This window comes from Ochotona princeps, chromosome 2, assembly GCF_030435755.1.
Source record: "Ochotona princeps isolate mOchPri1 chromosome 2, mOchPri1.hap1, whole genome shotgun sequence".
Classification (NCBI taxonomy): domain Eukaryota; kingdom Metazoa; phylum Chordata; class Mammalia; order Lagomorpha; family Ochotonidae; genus Ochotona; species Ochotona princeps.
In genome coordinates, this window is record NC_080833.1 from 7,174,063 (window position 1) to 7,194,611 (window position 20,549).

General features: G+C 56.7%; 1 protein-coding gene across 1 annotated transcript in view; it reads left to right on the top strand.

Annotated features, from left to right (window-relative positions):
• Positions 1-19,818, top strand: part of PLOD1 (procollagen-lysine,2-oxoglutarate 5-dioxygenase 1) — a 29,577-nt gene extending 9,759 nt beyond the window's left edge. Inside the window, exons 3-19 of the mRNA XM_004596036.3 lie at positions 1,048-1,181; positions 3,606-3,769; positions 5,086-5,198; positions 5,737-5,800; positions 8,022-8,119; positions 8,902-9,003; positions 9,455-9,586; positions 10,744-10,865; positions 12,479-12,583; positions 12,912-13,037; positions 13,243-13,384; positions 13,566-13,679; positions 14,094-14,159; positions 14,690-14,794; positions 16,621-16,767; positions 17,339-17,464; positions 18,944-19,818. Coding sequence (XP_004596093.2) covers positions 1,048-1,181; positions 3,606-3,769; positions 5,086-5,198; positions 5,737-5,800; positions 8,022-8,119; positions 8,902-9,003; positions 9,455-9,586; positions 10,744-10,865; positions 12,479-12,583; positions 12,912-13,037; positions 13,243-13,384; positions 13,566-13,679; positions 14,094-14,159; positions 14,690-14,794; positions 16,621-16,767; positions 17,339-17,464; positions 18,944-19,099 — 2,016 coding nt within the window. The 3' untranslated portion in view covers positions 19,100-19,818. The remainder of the gene's footprint in view (positions 1-1,047; positions 1,182-3,605; positions 3,770-5,085; positions 5,199-5,736; positions 5,801-8,021; positions 8,120-8,901; positions 9,004-9,454; positions 9,587-10,743; positions 10,866-12,478; positions 12,584-12,911; positions 13,038-13,242; positions 13,385-13,565; positions 13,680-14,093; positions 14,160-14,689; positions 14,795-16,620; positions 16,768-17,338; positions 17,465-18,943) is intronic.
• Positions 19,819-20,549: the final 731 nt, after the last annotated feature.

The following is a 20,549-nucleotide window of genomic DNA, read 5'->3' on the forward strand; positions in this document are numbered from 1 at the left end:
AAGTGAAGATAACGGCCAGAGCTGAGCCAATCCGGAGTCAGGAGCCAGGAGCTCTTTCAGGTCTCCCACGCGGGTGCAGGGTCCCAAGGCATTGGGCTGTCCTCGACTGCTTTCCCAGACCACAGGCGGGGAGCTGGATGGGAAGCAGGGCCGCTGGGATTAGAACTGGCGCCCATATGGGATCCCGGCGCGTTCAAGGCGAGGACTTTAACCACTACACTATCGCGCCTGGCCCCTTTTTTCTTCTTCTTCTTTTTTTTAAATTTATGTACTTGAAAGGCAGAGTTACAAAGAGAGAGAGAGAGAGATATCTTCCATCTGCTTGTTCACTCCCCAAGCAATGGCCAAAGCTGCGAATCAGGCGCTTCTTCTGGGTCTCCCATGTGTGTGCAGGGGCTCATGTGCTTTTCTAGGCACATCAGCAGGCAGCTGCATCTTTTTTTTTATTATTTATTACTTTATTTTGATAATCTTTACATAGTTGATTAGGCCACAAAGGGTCAAGGGCTACAGGAAAGTGGTAAGATCATTGTTTCATTCTCTCTCTCTCTCTCTCTTTTTTTTTTCCTGTATCTGGGGTAAGAGGGAAATAAAGGGAGAAGCCCCACTCAGCCTCCCACCCAGCCTATGATGGGAGCTGAATCTTAAGTGGAGCAGCCAGGACTTGAACTGCTACCCATGTGGATGCCAGCGCTGCAGGTGGCAGCTGAATCCATTATGTTACAATGTCAGCCCCAGGCCCCAATTTGTCAACAGAACAAAACAAGCTGTCCTTAATTTTAACAGAAAAGTCCTAGGGAAGGCTTTGCTAGGCCATGCTTGGCTCACAAGTGGGAGGGCCAGGCGGGATGGGGATCTTCGTTGTCCAGGGATAGTCACGTGCCCACAGGTCAGCCTCACGCCTGTGCCCACTGGGTTTCCTATAGGGGAGGATCAGAGGAGCTGGGGCAGATCAAGTTAGATGCTTACTGCGTGACTCGGTCGTGGGACTTCGACCAGAAAAGTCTGTTATTACGAGAGCCAGCGCTCAGGGGCCTTTTTCTGCAGGTGCTCGGCCTGGGGGAGGACTGGCATGAGCAGACGGGGCTGTCGGCAGGTGGAGGGCAGAAGGTCCGGCTGCTGAAGAAGGCTCTGGAGAAGCATGCAGACAAGGAGGACCTGGTCATTCTCTTCACCGACAGGTGAGTGGGGCTTCCTTACCTGGGCTTGCAGGGGAGAGTCCCAGAGAGATGGGGTAAAGGGAAAGAGACAGAGGGAGAGAGAGATTCTAGCTTGAAACAGCAGGCCCTGTAGCCTGTGGTGCTGGCATTTCATATGGATGTGGGTTCTAGTCTCGGCTGCCCCACCTCTCTTCTGGCTCCCTGCTTGTGGCCTAGAAAGATAGCAGAGGATGACCCAAAACCTTGGGACCCTGCACTCATATGAAAGACCCAAGGCAACTCTGGGTTCCTGGCTTTGGGTCTGCTCAGTTCTGGTCATTTGGGGAGTGATCTAGCAGATGGGAAAATCTCTTATCTCTCCTCTCTGTAACTTTCCGAAAAATGAATCTTAAACAAACAAAAGGAGCCCAGCGCCATAACCTTGCGGCTAAAGTCCTTCCCTTGCACTCTCCAGGATCCCATATGGGCACCAGTTCTAATCCTGGCAGCCCATTTCCCACACAGCTCCCTGCTTGTGGCCTGGGGAAGCAGTTGAGGATGGCCCAAAGCCTTGGGACCCTGCACCTGCGTGGGAGACCTGGAAGAGGCTTTAAGCTCCTGGCTTCGGATTAGCTCAGCCCCAGCCATGCGGCTGCTTGGGGAGTGAATCACTGGACAGAAGATCTTCCTATCTGTTTCTCCTTCTCTCTGTTTATCTTATTTTCCATAAATAAATAAATATTTTTTATTTTTTTAAAGATTTATTTATTTTTATTACAAAGTCAGATATACAGAGAGGAGAAGAGACAGAGAGGAAGATCTTCCGTCCGATGATTCATTCCCCAAGTGACCGCAACGGCCAGTGCTGTGCCGATCTGAAGCCAGGAGCCAGGAACTTCCTCCAGGTCTCCCACGCGGTGCAGGGTCCCACCAAAGCATTGGGCCGTCCTCGACTGCCTTCCCAGGCCATAAGCAGGAGCTGGATGGGAAGTGGAGCTGCCGGGATTAGAACCGGTGCCCATATGGGATCCCAGCACTTTCAAGGCGAGGACTTTAGCCGCTAGGCCACGGCGCCGGGTCCAAATAAATATTTAAAAAAAACAAAAACAAAAACTTCAAACAGCCACAATGGCCAGAACTGGACCAGTCCAAAGCCAGGAGCCAGGAGCTTGTTACAGGTCTCCCATGTGAGTTCAGGGATCCGAACACCTGCGTCATCTGCAGCTGCTTTCCCAGCCACATTGGCAGGGAGTTGAATGGAAAGTGGAGCAGATGGGACTAGAACCAGTGCCTGTATGGGATGCCAGCACCACAGGCAGTGGCTTTGCCTCCTATGCCACAGCACCTGCCCCCTTCAGTTATTTATTTATTCATGCATTTATTTATTTTTAGATGTATTTGAAAGGGAGAGGGATTGAACTCTTGAGAGAGAAAGGGAGAGCTCTTCTATCCACGGACTGCAACAGCGCGGTCTGGGCCAGGCCGGAGCCTCCAGCCAAGAACTGCATCTCTGTTTCCCCTGTGGGTGCAGGGGCCCCAGCACTCATGCAGTGTTCCGCTGCTTTCCAAGTCGCATCAGCAGGGAGCTGGATCAGAAGTGGAGCATCTAGGACTTTAACCAGTCCTCTCACAAGGGTTGCTGGTGTTGCTCGTCGTGGCTTGACCGCAGCACAAGCCCCTGGCCGTTGTGTTTTAGATACACTTAACACGGACATGATTTACAGGCAACAGGAAGCCAGAAACCTCAGGAACGCACTTGCTTGCAGTTCTCACTTTAGTGCAGTCTAGATCTGTAGTGTCTCTGAGATGTGCCCATGGCCTAAAATGAGTCTCTCCCCAAATAGCAAGGATAAGAGGGCCTCACTCTAATTGAAGGTGCATGTGGTTTTTAGGGGTTCCACAAATCCTGGGCAAAGCCCTCTGGTGCAGAAAGCTGGCACTGTGGCACAGTGGGTTAAGCTGCCACCAACAGCACTAACATCCCACATGAGTGCTGGTTCCAGTCCCAGCTGCTACACTTCCAGTCCAACTCCCTGCTGATGCACGTGGGAAAGCAGTGGGAGATGGCCCAAGTGCTTGGGCCCCTGCATCCACATGGGAGACCTGGATGAAGTTCTAGCCCCAGCTGTTGAGGCTGTATGGAGAGTGGGTAGAGATCTGTCTTACTCTTTCTGTTTCTCTAACTCTGTCCTTTAAATAAACAGATCAGTAATAGACTGCTCTGTTGTAACCCTTTCCCGCCCTCGGTAAAAATATGGGAGGCATCACTTGCCTGATGTGACAAGGACTTGGGTTATGGTGGCCAGGAGATGGGTAAAAACGTGCAGGCCAACTTGGGGCAGATCCGTTTTCCAGATGGGGACCCAGGGCTGGTGGGAATGGAGGGGTCTGGGAGGGCGGAGTCCCTGGGCTGTCCCCGGTCCCCACTCACCTCTCCCCTCTCTGGCTCCTCTGCTTGGGTCACAGCTATGATGTGGTGTTTGCGTCGGGGCCCCGCGAGCTCCTGAAGAAGTTCCGGCAGGCCAGGAGTCAGGTGGTCTTCTCAGCCGAGGAGCTCATCTATCCAGACCGCAGGCTGGAGGCCAAGTACCCAATGGTGTCCGATGGAAAGAGGTTCCTGGGCTCTGGAGGTGAGAGGCTCCTGCAGAGAGCGTGCCCAGCAGAGGGCGCTGCCTCTGTGGGCGTCCTGGGTGCATGTGCTCCAGGTCTCAAGTGTGGAAGGTCCTGGACAGAGTTGTCTTTTTGAAGATTTTTTTTTTGCTTTTTTTTGAAAGCAGTACAACAGAAAATGAGAGGTGAGAAAGGCAGAGAGAGAGATTCCATCCACTGGTTCATTCCCCTAAAGGCTGCGATAATGAGGGCTGGGCCAGGCTGAAGCCAGGAGCATGAAACTCCAGCTGTATCTCCTACGTGGGCGGCAGGGCCAGAAATACCTGGGCCATCTGTTGCTGCTTTCTCCAGCACATTAGCAGGGAGCTAGAGTGGAAGTGGAGCAGCTGGAACTTGAACTTACACTCTGATATGGTATGCTGGTGTCCCATATAATTAAGTGGCAGCTCAACAGGCTGCACAGACCCTGAGCCCATACCTGCTCCATGTGTGGGGTCTCCCCACCTGTTAGAGCCCCCACACACTCAGGCAACCTGGGGAGCCACTCTTGATTCTTTCCTTGTGAACTGCCCCCTCCTGTCTGTTGATGAACCCACCTCCACACACTTGATCTTAGCCAAAAGGCTGAGAAGCGATATGATGAACTCACCTCCAAAATGTCTCGGGGTCTGCCCTTGGGGTCCACGGTCGCCATACATAGTCCCTGCCCTCACTGGATGCTTGGCCAGCTCTTATAAAAACCTGGAGTTGCCCTTGTGACACTCCACGACTTCCCGCGGCACGGAGAGTAGAATGAAGCAGCGTGTGTCCCTGGCAGTCTCAGATGGCCCCGGGCTCCGCAGACCTGAGGGTTGAACAGTCCTGGTGCCTGGGCCCACAGGCAGTGATGTCTACTTCACTTTTTCTCACCAGTCTGCACATGGTGGCCCGCTTCAACCTTCAACTTGCCCTATGACTTTGGCCAGTCTCTGCCCCTCCCTGGGCCATGGCTCCTTGATTAATGTGTAGAAGGGGTTCCAAGCCTGGGTCCACCCAGTCTGTTCCTGGTCCCATCTACTTAGTCTCCACCCAGATGGTGCTCAGTGCTGGAGTGCTGCAGTTTGGTGGCACCACTAGTCTTCCTGGCAGCAGTGGGAATGGGTCTGCCAATAACATGAACTGGCAGACACCTTTCAGGCCCGCAGCCTACATTCCCTCAATCCTGGAGGACTTCTCAAAAGAGACAGGGTTTATAGGAAAGGGAGGTACTGGAGAGGGAAGGAGGAGGGGAGGCCCCTGGCACAGAGGCTGTAAACTTGACTTCTCTCTCTGTGTCCCTGCTCATCTGCATGTCCAGGCTTCATCGGCTATGCCCCCTACCTCAGCAAACTGGTGGCCGAGTGGGAGGGCCAGGACAGTGACAGCGACCAGCTCTTTTACACCAAGATCTTCTTGGACCCGGACAAGCGGGTAAGAGGCAGAGGGGGCGGACCAATCCTCATTCCCTCTGGCCGGGCTGCACTGGGGTCACCCCCCTTGGGGTCTGACCCCCAGGTTGCTGACTCTGTCCATTGCCGCTGCTGTCATTGCCTTAGAAACAACAGGCAGTTGAGGAGGCTGGCCATGCAAGGTCACGGTGCCAGGATGGTGTGTGGCGATGGGCTTCTCAGCCACACAGTGTAGGAGTAGCAGCCTGTTGCCATGGACATGTTGTAAGGCTTAAGCTGGATGATGTGTGTGAAGCTGCACAGCAGTGAGGAACCTGCCAGAAAGCACTGATGGTCATCTGTTAACCTGGTGGTCATCGCTGCCACTGGTGGTCATCACTGCTCCTTAGGCTTCCCCCGCTCTGGGGTCACCAGTGGATCCCAGGGCTTGGCTGATTCAGAGCAGAGCGGGAGTTGGCGGGGGACAGAGGTGTGGGACAGGCTCCCTCACTGGGTGTGATGGGGGTCCACCCTCCACCAAGGCTGGTCCCTGCTGCAGCTCCCAGCCCTCTTTATTGCAGGCACGGATCAACATCACCCTGGATCACCGCTGCCGCATCTTCCAGAACTTGGATGGAGCCTTGGGTGAGCAGCCCCCCACGAACAGGATAGACCCTGGGGAGGGTAGCAGGAAGGCAATGAGGAGTGCAGGCAGGGCTGAGAGTGCTGGGAGGCTGTGGCCCAGAGTCCCCAGAGATTACCTGCTTGTCCTGGAGCAGAGGGGTTGGGGAAGGGAGTGTTGTTGAGCCTGGGTGGAGCTGAGTGCACACAGGGACATTGCATGCCCAGCCCCCTGCATGCCACAGCCTCCCAGGTGGGCCTCCTTCCCTCCGTTCCCGGACCTCCCACCTTTGGGTGCAGGATTCCTGGGTGGGGGGCCGGGCCTGAGCTGGCTGGGACTTGATGGCCAACTTGGCAAGCCGAGAGGCTGCCTGGCCGTTGAAGCCAAAGCACCTTGGGCCTGGCCTCACATCCAAGACTGATGGTGATATGACTTTGCCACAGGGATTTCTAAGTGACCCCAAGCAAGTCATACCCCCAATGTCACCCCAGGGCCTTGTTTTCCTGCCTTAGAAGAAGGAAAGTGAAACTAGAATCCGGGTAATCTTACTGGGAACTAAAGACAACAACATGAGCTCTTTCCCCAGAAATGCGGAGGCGTGTTCCACCCTGCTCCCCTGTGGCTCCAGGATTCTGGGTCCCCTCACCTCCGTGGCCCAGGAGCTCCCCTGCTGGGACTCTGCTCATCCTGGCCACAACCTCCCATTGAATGCAGGCTGCTGCGGGGCAGGTGTGCAGTGCAGGAGCTGAGACACCGCTGCCTGGGGCGCCTGTACCTGTTCCCAGTCCCAGTGCTGTCTGATTCCGGTTTCCCGCTAATGCCAACCATGGAAGGCAGCAGTGAGGGATCCGAGTCCTTGCACCCCTGCTTCCTGTGTGGTACCTGGAGTTCTTGGCTCCAGGCTTTGGCCTGGCCCAGTCCTGGCTGTTCCAGCTGTGTAGCGAGTGAGCTAACAGATGCAAGAGATCCCCGTCCATCTTTCTTTTTTCCATTTCTCTACGTCTTTTTTTAAAAATATATTTATTTATTTTTATTTGAAAGACAGAATTATAGAGAGATCTTGCATCTACCGATTCACTCTCCAAATGGACTGGTTGGAAGCTAGGAGCCAGGAGCTTCTTCTGGGTCTCCCACATGGATCCAGGGGCCCAAGCATCAGGGTTGTCCTCCACTGTTTTCCCAGGCTATCAGCAGTGAGCTGGATCAGAAGTAGAGCAGCTGGGACTCAAACTAGTGTCCATATGGGATACTGGCACTGCAGGTGGAGGCTTAACTTAGTATACTAGGGAACCCGCCCCTCTCTGTCTCTTAAATAAATTAAAATAGCAAATTTATTTTTAAAGATAAGTTTATTTTAGTACAGAAATTTTGAAATCCATTCATAGTGTTATCATTCTTTGAAAGAATTTATTTATCGAAAGACACAGAGAGAGGGAGACACACACACACACACACACACACACACACACACACACACGGCAATGGCTGGGACTAGGCTGGGCCAGAGCTTGGAGCTGGGAATTCAGTCCTGGTCTCCCACGTGGGCGGCAGAGACCAACTCCTTCAGCCACATCTGCTGCCTCCCAGGATGCATATTAGCAGAAACCTGGAGCTGGGCCTTGCAGCCAGAAGTGGAACACGGGTACTGCAGTGTGGGCCTTGGGTATCTTGACTGCCTGTCTCCCACCTGTTTCCTTCCATGCAGTCTCAGAGTCAGAGCACAGATGTGGGACCCCCTGAAGGGGCTTGCTCCGCCAGGAGAGGACCCCCTGAGCTGCCCAGCCCTCTCCTAACCCCCGCCCCCCACGACTGGCGCATGCTCAATGCTGCTTTAGTCCTCTTGGGAAAGGGGGCCTCCTGGTCCCCTGTTGGGGCTTCACTGGACTGTATCTGAAGTTGGGATGTTCCAGCTCTTTGTTCTCTCGTTTTCTGCTTCTGAATCAAACAAAAAAGCCCTGGAAGTGAAATACAAATAAATGTTCATTTTGGCATCAGAAATACTTTGAGATCTGTGTGCAGCCCCTGGTCTGTGTGGAAATGTGAAGGGGCTGCTGTGTATCTGGGCCTTGCCAGACTTGCAGTGCCCCTGGAAGAAGGGATTACACCCGTTTTACGGATGAGAAAACTGAGGCTTGAAGCTGGCAGAGTGGCTCCCCCGAGGTTATAACCTGTCCGCTGATGAGCTGGGATCTGAGGTCAGCCTGCCCGTGCTGAGCTGGGCAACCCTGTGCTTTTCACCCCCAGATGAGGTCGTGCTCAAGTTTGAAATGGGCCATGTGCGAGCGCGGAACCTGGCCTACGACACCCTCCCTGTCCTCATCCATGGCAATGGACCCACTAAGGTAGGGAAGGGGCCCAGAGCCTGAGGAGTGGGCCTGGCAGGCAGGCAGGGCCCCACTTCCAAGCTCACTGCCACCCCACAGCTTCTCCCTGGAGCCGGAGCCATCTGCCTGGGTTCCCAGAGAGCCCTGTGCCCTCCCTCCTGGGTCCCCACATGGAGCTTTCTTTCCCTGCTGTGGTAGCCACTGGGGGCGCTGTGTATCCCTGCTGGACCACAGATAACAGGAGGCCACTGTCCCCCCAGGCCCAGGGCCAGGCTGCCAGAGCCCTTGACGCGATGTCACGCCATGGCAGTCATCTGTTTATTTGCTCAGCAAACATTTACTGCACGTTTCCTCTTGGGAATAGAACTGGCCAGACATGTACAGGACGGACGATTCCTGTGACCTTGACGCTGGCCGGCTGTGAGCAGGTGGACCTGCCTGCCCTTAGGGAACTGGCCGATGGCTCACAGCGTTCCGAAGTCTGTGTCAGACTCTGGGGCGGGGAGAGGAAGGACAGCGTGTTAACCATGCAGATCTCCTGCTAGAACCTCCACAGGGGTGGGGCCCAGGAATAGACATTTTCCAAGCTCTCAGGAGATCCGAAGCAGTACAGTGTGCTATTCTCCCCCGTTCTCGCTAGCGCAGCCACTGCGGTTTCTGGGCGATGAAGCACTCTCCCTAAGACCCCCTTGGGGCAGGAGAGGGATGAGTGTGGGCCCCAGGGGTCCCAGAGGCGGGACTCCTGGCAGCAGCGGGGCAGGGCTGGTCCCACTGCTCTCTGAGCCCAGGTGTCCCAACAGCTGCAGTTGAACTACCTGGGCAACTACATCCCACGCTTCTGGACCTTCGAGACGGGCTGTGCCGTGTGTGACGAGGGCCTACGCAGCCTCAAGGGCCTTGGGGTGAGCCGCTGGGGACTGCCTCCTGGGCTGGGTGATTCCAGAAGAGATTTTTTCTCTCTGGGAGGTTCAAAGGTGACCTTCTGGTCTGGGATTCCGTGGCCACCCAGTGCCTCCTCCTGGAAGCCTTCCCAGATTCTACAACCTCCAGCTTCCCGCATGTTGCCTGTGCTTTTGATTTCTTCTGCCCACTGGCTCTCCCGGGCTCACAAACCTCACTCACCCCACTGCCACGCCAGCCCAGATCGGATCAGTGCTGACCAGTGGGTTCTGCTCCAAGTTGGGGGCACCCATTGCCTATCCCCCCTTCCTACTGCTTTCCCACTAGGCCCTGCTCCTGCCACCTCACACCCTGCTTGGCACTGCCTGACCCTGATGCCTCTCTGCTCTGCCCGAGGCTCAGGCCATGCCATGTCTGGACACTGGCCAACTCCCCTGCCTCCTCCCTGCACAGGATGACGCTCTGCCCGTGGTCCTGGTCGGCGTATTCATCGAGCAACCCACGCCGTTTCTATCACTGTTCTTCAAGCGGCTTCTGCGCCTCCACTATCCCCGGAGACAGATGCGGCTTTTCATCCACAACCACGTGAGTGGCAGGTGCCGCTGAGACCTCCATGGAGCTCACTGGACCCAGCTGACCGGGGCCCAGTGGACATGGAGGGGGGCTGTGTGTCCCCACATCACCGAGTGCGTCTGGCTGGGTTTGACTCCCAGCACCACTGCCTTTATGGGCTGTGTAACCCTGGACATGTCACGCAACTTCTCTTTGTTTCGGGGCCAGCAGCAATGCCAGCTGCCTCTGGTGGTGCCAGGGTTAAGTGTGTTGCCATGCAACATGCGAGGAGCGTCCTTGGTGCATGGGAAGCACACAGGACGTGCTGTCAGCTGTCGAGGTTGTCGCTCCTGTCCCTGCCCCTTTCGTCTTGCCCAGTTTGATCTGACAGATGGGTTTCATCCCTTGATGGGGCAGCCCGCAAGGGTCTCAGGTTGCTTCCCACCGCTTTCCTAGCTGGGGCAAGTCCCAACTCTCGGCTGATTTCCCTAACTGGGATGCCGGGTCCACTCCTCACAGTGCACCTGCTCCTCAGGTGTGTTGTCTGCCTGAGGTTTGTTAGCTGCCCTCCCTGTGCCCACCCTGAGTCCCACGCTCTGCTTGGTTGTCTGCCTGAGTCACAGATGGGCTCATCAGCTATGCAGTGGGTCCCTTGGGGACAGAGGAAAGAAGGTAGCCTGTCCCCTCGGAGGCTCCAAGCTTACCTGCAGCACACCAGGAACTAGGGCCCTGAGAACGGTCACAGGCGTCCTTCGGGGACCTCCTGCGTGCTATGTCGGATTTGCTGGCCGCTCTCAGGGCCTGTAGTGGAGGAAGCTGAAGCTGAGGCAGCGGGAGGGCCTGGCTAGGGCTGCGAGCTTGCCCTGGTGGAGCTGGGCTTGGCTCTTCCCTCTTGCCCGGACTGGGGCTGGGCTTCAGATAGGTGGGACCACTGCTTTGCAGGGCTCAACCAAGGGTCATCTGAGCTGAACCCTGAGCCACGCCCCTGACCTGCGGGTGTCTCAGGATGTGGGTCGCAGGGGACCAGAGGCTCCTGAGAAGCCTATAGGGTCTGGTCTGGTCACGGAGGATGATCACAGGGCCTGGCGTGAGCAAAGGGTCTGGGAGTTGGGAATGCTGGGGTCCCAGGGGGTCATCCGCTCCTCATCCTCACCCCACCCCCCCTCATCCTCACTCCACCCCCGCCCCAGGAGCAGCACCACAAGGCCCAGGTGGAGCAGTTCCTGGCGGAACACGGTGATGAGTACCAGTCTGTGAAGTTGCTGGGCCCCGAGGTGCGGATGGCGAATGCGGACGCCAGGAACCTGGGCGTGTGAGTGGCGGGTGCTGGGTTTCCGCGGGCTGCGTGGGGCCACCACTCTACCCCTCCCTGGCCTCACCTGATGGGGGTAAGGGAGCGGGAGTTTTCTGACCTGCCCACCTCAGGGCTCAGGCAGGCAGGACTGGCAGGCTAAAAGTAGGTCAAGGCTGATTTATCTTTTTTTTTGTTAATTAATTTATTTTATTTGGAAGAGTGACCGATGGGGGAGGGAGGGAAGGAGATAGCTCTTCCATCTGCCAGTTCACTCCTCAAATGACCAGGGCTCCATTGAAGTCAGAGTCCAGGAACTCCATCCTAGAAGTCATCCATAGTCCGTGGGCCATCTGCATCTGCCATCCCAGGGGCATGAGCTGAGAGCTGGATGGGGCATGGAGGAGCTGGGGCTTAAGCCAGCACTCCAATATGCGATGCCAGCATCCCAGCAGCAGTTTAACCTGTTGCACTACAAAGCCAGCCCCTCCATTTTTCAAAGCTGCTGCCTCCTGGGGTGCCCTTGGAGAGGAAGCTGTGGCAGAAGTGGAAGTGGGACTGGATCCCAGGAATATAGGATGCGGTGGCATGAGAGCCAGCCTAACATGCTGCACAAAATGCCTGCGGGCATTTTTTAATTAAAAACAAAAATTTATGTTAACCATGGAAGAGTTAGACCATCTAGATTACAGCTTGGCAAGCTTCCGCTAAGGGACTCAATGGTAAATCTCTGTGGACCGGGCTTGTGGCCTGCGGCCTGTGGTAGCCCGACTCGACCCGTGGTGCAAAAGCAGCCTTGGGGGACGTGTCACTCGGTGTGTGTTGCTGTGTGCCAGCAGCGTTTTATTTATGGACGTGGAAATTCGACTTTCTATCCCTCTTCTGATTTTCTTACCCTCACCATGTAAAAACCTAAAACCATGCTTAGCTCAAAAGCTGGACAAACCCAGGTGGAGGGAGGTCTTGGACTGTCGACCGTGGGCGGCTGGGCCTTGGCCCGGATAAACAAGGGTGTGGGTCTGAAGGCTTTGATGTCAGCGAACAGCCCCCCCCACCGAAGGCAGCCCCAGCCTGTCCCGCCCGGCAGTGGAGACCCTGTGGGGCCAACTGGGCTGCCCATAATCCCTGGCTTCTCAGGGCATTTGATGGCAGCTGCTAGGTTCTGGACCTTTCCTCTTCAAAGCACAGTTGTCCAGGGTGTGGGTCTATGAGTCAGGAGTGCCTAATTAATTTATTTGAGGGGCAGAGTTGGAGAGAGAGAGAAGGAACAGAAAGAGAGATCTTCCATATTATCAGTTCACTCCCCAAATGGCTATAATAGGCAGGACTGGGCCAGGTTGAAGCCAGGAGCCTGGAACTCCATCTGGGTCTTCCACATGAGTGGCAGGGCCCAAGCACCTTCTGCCTGCCCAGGTGCTTTGGCAGGCAGCTGGATCAGGAGTGGAGCAGCCGGGATTAGAACCAGGGCTCCCATGGGGCGCAGCCTCCTAGTACCCCCTGAGGAGGGACTTGGAGGCTGCTGGTCCCGACAGGCACCAGGATTGTCGAGCCCTCCGCATGGTCTCTTGGCAGGTGAATGGGGAAGCCAGATGTGGTCCTGGCTGTGGGCTGACCCTGCATCCCCCTCCTTGCAGAGACCTGTGCCGGCAGGACCGTACCTGCACCTATTACTTCAGCATGGATGCTGACGTGGCCTTGACCGAGCCTGACAGCCTGCGGCTGCTGATTGAGCAGAACAAGTGAGGCTGGTGGGGCCGGGAAACCCCAACAGCCCAGTCCCGACCCACCGTGGCTCAGAGTAGTACTTTAGCTCCAGTCCGGGAGCCCCCTTGTCTTTCTCTTCTACCTTCTTAGCCCTATCTCTCCCCCCAGGATATGGAGCCCCCTATCCTTGCAAGTCCCTGTGCTGTGGGCTCCTCGTCGTTCTGATGAGCCCAACCTCCCTGTAGGCCGAGGTGGCAGCCCAGGGAGGGGCGTGGAGATCCCTGTGTGCAGGTGGAGGACACCCCAGCCGGGTGGGCCTCCTGCTCCCTAGTAGGAACCCCACTCAGGTGCTGGTCTCCCCAGGAATGTCCTCACCCCACTGCTGACGCGCCACGGCAGGCTGTGGTCCAACTTCTGGGGGGCGCTGAGTGCTGACGGCTACTACGCCCGCTCCGAAGATTACGTGGACATCGTGCAGGGGCGGCGGGCGTGAGTACCTGCAGGCTGGGGACCTTTCCACTGGGCTGCTCCTGGGACCTGCACTTTGTCTCCAACAGGGAGGACCACAGCAGTCGCACCCACCCACCAGGATGTCCCTCTCCCTCCCAGCGGGTGGCCTTCCCCCAGTCCCCCCAGTCCTGGCCCGAGATCCCCGCTTGCCAGCCATGAGCCCCTCTGTCTTCCTCTGTCTCAGCGGTGTCTGGAACGTGCCGTACATCTCGAACATCTACCTGATCAAAGGCAGCGCGCTGCGGGCTGAGCTGCAGCACCCCGACCTGTTCCACCACAGTAAGCTGGACCCGGATATGGCCTTCTGCGCCAACCTCCGGCAGCAGGTCAGTGGGGCTGGCTGACCATGGGGCCCTGGGGCGGGGAGGGGACCTCAGCTCTGACCCTCACCACCATCCCAGGCTCCCTCATGGCTGATGGCCCCATGGAGGGGCTGTCAGGCACAGGGGTGTTGGGTGTGAGGCTGGGGTATTGCGGAGGGGCTTCCAGCAGACCTGCTCTTCCCAGGAGGTGTTCATGTTCCTGACCAACCGCTATTCCTTTGGCCACCTGCTCTCCCTGGACAGCTACCAGACCACCCACCTCCACGGCGATCTCTGGGAGGTGTTCAGCAACCCCGAGGTGAGGGTTGGAGTGGGCCAGCCTGGGGGATTTGCAGGGCATGTAGGGCGCCTTACAGACAGCGCCATCTGGTGGAAGAAGTACCAATTGTGACAGAGCACTTGCCATCAGCTGGGGCTCCACTGAGCTTCTCAACTTTGGGGGCCTCAGTTGTTTTAGCTCTAAAACAGGTACATACACTCACCCCAAAGCTATTGTGGTGGTCAAAGAAGACAGTGTGACTGTTCTCAGATGTGGGAGACACATGCGCACATCTGCACAGATGTACACTCAGGTACACATGCACAGGGGACATACATGTTCTCCAGGTGTGAAGTGGATCCTCTTGGGGTATCTCGGGCATTTGAGCATGTGGGGAGTACAGCTGGCTCAGGCCAGGTCCCAGGACCCCATCCCACTGCTTGTCGCCCACAGGACTGGAAGGAAAAATACATCCATGAGGACTACGACAAGGCCTTGGCGGGCAAGCTGGTGGAGATGGTGAGGAACGCAGCTCCTGGCCCCGCACCCTGGCCAGCCGTGGGAGCTGGGGGCAGGGAAGTGCCTATTTCTGTGTGCTCTGGCTGTGCTTGGCATGGGGGGAGGAGGGTGGTCCCCATATTGCCAGCTGGAGCGTGCCAGGACCTTGGGGTCCTGGGCCTCTTTCCTGGCACAGGCCATGGAGAGGAGGACTCCCGGTGATCCCTGGGCCAGGGCCAAGGTGGGTGCTTCCTCCTGCCAGTTCCGCGTCCACCTCCTTGGGCCCATGGGTCTCTAGCCCCCCGGTGTGCACTTTTCTTGCTGGATCCTGGCTCCAATGGCTCTGTGACCTCAGCTAAGAAAGTCTGTCCCTGAGCTGGGCTCCACCTGTCTTCAGCAGCGCCCTCCTGTGTGGCAGTGGGCCTGCTCCCCAGGGACAGATTGGGATGTGGGGTGGGACATGGGGCACAGGAGGGTCCCAGAGCTGGGGAACATGCGCTGCTGCTGCAGTGCCCCCGTTCCCCACGTGACAGAGGCTCTGCCCTTCCCAGCCTTGCCCAGACGTGTACTGGTTCCCCATCTTCACGGAGGTGGCTTGTGACGAGCTGGTGGAGGAGATGGAACACTACGGCCAGTGGTCCCAGGGCGACAACAAGGTGGGGACCTCAGATGCCTGGGCTGTTCTCCTGGCTGCCTTCTCAGTCTCGCAGGGGGCTAGGGGTGGGGGTATTGGCAGGGGTACCTGTAGATAGTCAGGAGTAGGGAGAATGGGAAACTGGAGATGGAGTGCGGGTGCCAGGCTGCCATCCCTGCTGTGGGACTTATGTAGCCTTACGTGAAGATGATGAGGGGCCATCAGGAGGCCAGGGCAGGTCCAAGGTCATCAGACCCTGGAAGTGGGCTGGTGGGTGTGAGAACTATGAGTTCTATGAATGCCCTGCCTGCACTCATTTTGGGGTTCAAGCACCATTTTTAAAAGGTGCATGTATTTCTTTGAGAGGCACAGGGACAGAGATCTCCAGCCTGTTCATTCCTCAAATGCATGCAACAGGACGGTGCCAGGCTGAAGCCAGGACTCCCCAACTCCATCCAAGTCTCCCCTTGGGGGTGGTAGCACCTGCGTAGTTGAGTCAGCATGTGCAACCCATTAGAGTCAGGAGGTCGCTGGAGTCAGGAGCTGGAGCTGGTATTGAACCCGAGCACTCTGATGTGGGACTCTGGCAACTTCACGGCTAGGCTACATGCCTGCTCGGAAGACCCTACTTCAAGGCCCCACCAGCTGGTCAGGCTCCCCGGTTTAATGCAAATCAACTGGTTAGAGACCTTCTTTACATCTGCAACACCCCTTCACCTTTTTTTTTTATAAGATTTATTTTATTTTTATTGGAAACTTAGATATACAGAGAGGAGGAGAGACAGAGAGGAAGATTTTCCGTCCAATGATTCACTCCCCAAGTGGCTGCAATGGCCGGAGCTGAACTGATCCAAAGCCAGGAGTCCAGATCCTCTTCCGAGTCTCCCACATGGGTACAACGTCCCAAGGCTTTGGGCCATCCTTCACTGCTTTCTCAGGCCTCAAGCAGGGAGCTGGAAGGGAAGTGGGGCTACCGAAATTAAAACTGGCGCCCATGTGGGATCCTGGCGCATGCAAGGCAAAGACTAGCTGCTAGGCTACCATGCCGGGCCCCAAACCCCTTCACTTTTTTTTTTTTTTTAAGATTTATTTATTTTATTACAAAGCCAGATATACAGAGAGGAGAGACAGAGAGGAAGATCTTCTGTCCGATGATTCACTCCCCAAGTGAGCCGCAACGGCCGGTGTGCGCCGATCCGAAGCCGGGAACCAGGAACTTCTTCCGGGTATCCCACACGGGTGCAGGGTCCCAAATCTTTGGGCCGTCCTCGACTGCTTTCCCAGGCCACAAGCAGGGAGCTGGATGGGAAGTGGAGCTGCTGGGATTAGAACTGGCGCCCATATGGGATCCCGGCATGTTCAAGGCAAGGACTTTAGCCGCTAGGCCACGCCGCCGGGCCCAACCCCTTCACTTTTGCCATAGACTGTAACTAGGTCCCATTATTTCCCAGGTCAAGGAGCAGGTGGTATTAGAGCTCAAAGGCCAGTGCATGGGAACTGAGGGCCTCTTGGGACTGGAGTACCATACTCTCTTTAATGTGTATTTATTTATTTTCTTCTTCTTGAAAGAGCAAGCGGAGGGAGAAACAGAGACAGAATTTCACTCCCTGAGTTTCTGCTACAGCCAAAGCTGAGCCAGGCTGCAGCCAGGAGCCTGAGCTTCAGCTGAGTCTCCCATGTGGGTGACAGGAACCCTGGCGCCATCATCCGCGGTGGGAAGCTAGATCAGAAGCAGAGTGGCTGGGACTTCATCCACTATTCCAGTCCAGGAAGCAAGTGTCCCAGGGGACAGCTGAGCCTGTGTAGTCTGGTGTCGGCCCCTGCCACGCTCTCCTTGGTCACTTGCAGGACAACCGCATCCAGGGTGGCTATGAAAACGTTCCCACCATTGACATTCACATGAACCAGATTGGCTTTGAGCGGGAATGGCACAAGTTCCTGGTGGAGTACGTCGCCCCCATGACGGAGAAGCTGTACCCAGGCTACTACACCAGGGTAGGCATGTCTGGGGGGCAGCCAGCATGGGGGAGAGGCGTAGGAGTGGGGAGGGAGAGAAGGGAGGGGCCTGGGTCCAGGAAGGCCACCATTCTGCCCTCGCCCCTGGCCTGTCCCCTCTTGAGTTTTTTCCCCATGTCATTAAGCCCTACCTTAGTGGCTCCTATACCAGCCCACAAAGAAGCCCCCAGACCACTGGGCAGCAGACCCCCATGTGTCTCTCTCTGGTCCCACCAGGGGAGGACCTGTGTCCTGGGTGCCCTCCCGCCCTCAGGCCTGCCTCGGTACTCTGCAAACACCTGCTGTGGGTGTGCCTGCGTCCTGCTCTTGGAATCACAACCCTTCAGGGAGAATCTCGTGCCTCCCTCCTTCCCTGCGTTTTTATTGAGAGGTCTTTCTGTGCCAAGTCCCTTCCAGGCCCTGGAGGACGTGGAGCTAAATCAAGGGTTGCTCCAGAGGTGACTTCCCAGCAGGCTGGATGAGGCCTGACCCTGCACCCCTGCCTGTCCTAGACTTCTGGGCTGCGCGCAATCTGTTAACGTCCGTCCTCTTCCGTCCACTGCCTGCACAGGCCCAGTTTGACCTGGCCTTCGTGGTGCGCTACAAGCCTGATGAGCAGCCCTCACTGATGCCGCACCATGATGCCTCCACCTTCACTGTCAACATCGCCCTGAACCGGGTCGGGGTGGATTATGAGGTCCGTGGGGACACCTGGAGCTGGGTGTGGGCATGGAGGAGGGGATCTGGGAGGGCTGGCTGGGGAACAGCTGACAGGGCCGGTGGGGGGAGGACCACCCGAGTCCCAAGCTGGCACGATTCCATTGGAGGGAGGGCAGTGTCTTCAGGGGGTTATGCGGGGTTAATCAGCTGCCCGCCGCCAGGCACTGTCTCCCCTTGCTGGCTCTGGGGCCTCAAGCATAGTTCTTTTTTTTTTTTTAATTTTATTAATTTCATTGCATTATGTGACACCTTTTTTTATGCACTGGGATTCCCCTCGCCCCTTCCCAAACCCTCCCCCTCCAACGGTGGATTGCTCCACCTTGTTGCATTTCCATAGTTCAAATTCAGTCAAGCATGGTTCTTAACCCATTTGTGTCCCCAGGTTCTTTGATGGGAAAACTTAGAACACTCTCTGTCTGTGGAGTTGGATTGAGGGTGAAGTGAGGTCATCAGGGGGTCGTTTAAGGAGAACCCAGTTGGTGCTCAGGGCAGTCCTCCTGATAAAGCCTTGGAGGGCTTCCTGGAGAGGAAGAGAGCCCTGTGCTCTGTGGGTGGCAGGGAGGGTGCTGGGTGAGTGTGAGGCACCGGGGAGGGGCTGGAGGGAGGAGGGTGCAAGATGGATATGGGCTATAGGTGAGAGTGCCAGGTGGGTGTGGGGCGCAGGGGAGGGTGGGGGGAGGGTGCCAGGTGGGTGTGGGACGCAGGGGAGGGAGAGGAGGGAGGGTGCCAGGTGGGTGTGGGGCACAGGGGAGGGAGAGGAGGGAGGACGTCAGGTGGGTGTGGGGCGCAGGGGAGGGGCTGGAGGGAGGGTGCCAGGTGGGTGTGGGGTGCAGGGAAGGAGCTGCAGGGCCATGCCAGAACACCAGGGAGATAGGAGAGTTGGGGACAGCAGTGGTGGGGACCCCGTGTACCCAGGGGAGCCCTCTGGCTGTGATGAGCTGGGATCACCCTTGCACGCATTCATTCCTCAAGCAGGATGTATTTATTTTTAAGTGATTTATTTGCTTATTTTAGAGCAAAAGCCAGAGAGACAGACTGCAACCTGGAAGGTTTTGTTTTTGCTTTTGTTTTTTTGAAAGGCATGTAGTGGGTGAGGCCAGGAATGCCCAGGCCAGCGCCCCCTCAACAAAGTATGGTAAAGGTGAGGCTAAGAAGCTGGACCCTAAGGTCCTGTTTGCAAATTTAGTTCTCTATTTTACAGAAGGGGAAACTGAGGCACAGGTTAGTCACCAAGTTGGTGAGGGATGAATTTGTCCAGGGATGGCAGACTCACAGGACAGGCTGCTTGGTCGCTTAGTCTTGGCTTAGGGTCTCCCTTAGGCAGCCGGCGAGTGTCACTCCACAAGGCTTCCCCCGGGGGTCACTTGGCTGTGGCAGACTGATGGGAGGGCAGAGAACAGGGAACAGAAAGAAGGACCCACTTCCTGTCGGGGCACTGACACTTCCTATCTTCTAGGGTGGGGGATGTCGCTTCCTGCGCTACAACTGCTCCATCCGAGCCCCAAGGAAAGGGTGGGCCCTCATGCACCCCGGACGGCTCACGCACTACCATGAAGGGCTCCCCACCACCAAGGGCACACGCTACATCGCTGTCTCCTTTGTCGATCCCTAACTGGCCCAGCCCAGCCCGCTTGAACCTGTCTTCTTGGCTGACAACCACTGCCCAGCAGCCCCTGGAGCCTCGGCGTCCCTGGGAAGCCAGCTGGCTGTCCTGTGACTCCAGGAGCCACCAGCAGAGTGAGGAGTGATGGGTTCAGGCCAGAGGCAAAGCTCAATCCCGGGACCCCAGACTTGGGCCTGGCGGACCTCTCTGGACCTGGCCCCCGAAGCGCTGGTCACTTTCCTGCTTGGGAAGGACTCGTCCTTCCTGACCTGTCTTCTTGAAGAACAGATGATCCTTCTTCCCACGCTTCTCCCCAAGGCGAGACTGGAGCAGCAAGGGGCTCTCCTAGCTGCCGGGAGGGGCACCAAGGCCCCAAAGCCACATCTTGGGCTCCTCCCACTTCCTGCAGCAGCCAGTGACTTCGGTTTCCAGCTCCAGGTGGGCAGAGAGCTGGATCAGCAACCAATTTCTCACCCTGAGCCAGAGACTGCCAAAGCCTCTTCGCCTGGGGCTCCTGTCAGGGACACAGACTTGTCCATGATGGACGCGAGACCTTCCTGGGAGCCAGGACGGGCATGGGCACCCCAGCTCCATCCTCACACAGCTGGACTCCTGCTGGGGTGGCGCCACCCCATGTCCACACACTGCCACGGGTCACCCTGTCCTCACTGCCTCCAGACAGAGGGACAGTCGGTCAGCAATAGTTTCTATTAAAGGTCCTTCAAACCGTGGAGTGGGAGATGACTGGGTGGGCGGTGGGCATGGCAGGTGGAAGTTTACAGAGCTGTGGTGGGCAGGAGAGCCTACCTCGCAGACATGGCAACTTGTGCATCCCAAGCCCAGGTTCATGCCTTCTCGGTGCTCACAGTGTTCCAGGCACCAGCTGCCTGGGGCCTGCATCTGCTTGCCACATTTCCTCTGAAACCTTCACTGCCCACCCTTCCTGCACTTAGGAACCTGGGCCAATAGGGAGAAGCTCTGCCCCCTTGACCCACTCTTCTGGTAGCACTCATTGTCCTATAGGGCTCTGATCCACCCGTGCTCAGCTCATCCTTTCCTTGCTATGGGCTGGGCATTGCATAGGGTGTGCCCTTGGCACACTCACACTTGGGTAGGGACTGGCAGTGCCCCTCTGGAAATGTGGGCCCAGAGAAGACAAGCAGTTGGTCTGAGTGACCAGGACAAGGATTTGAATCTAACCTCAGTGATAAAGAAATCTGATCCCTGCCCATCCACCCACTCCAGACCTTAGAGGTGGGGAAGGGGTGGGAGAAAGAACCAAACGGGGTTCGCTGGTAGGGGCCACAGTGAATCTATGAACGAAGTAGCAGTTGGCAGGAGGGAGCTGCTGGCCTGTGTAGCCTTCACTCCTTCTGCCGGGCAATGTTTGGCCTCATGTCAGAGTTCTCACAACTGCAGAGAGGGGGCACACTTGGCATCCGGAGATGAGCTGGGGATG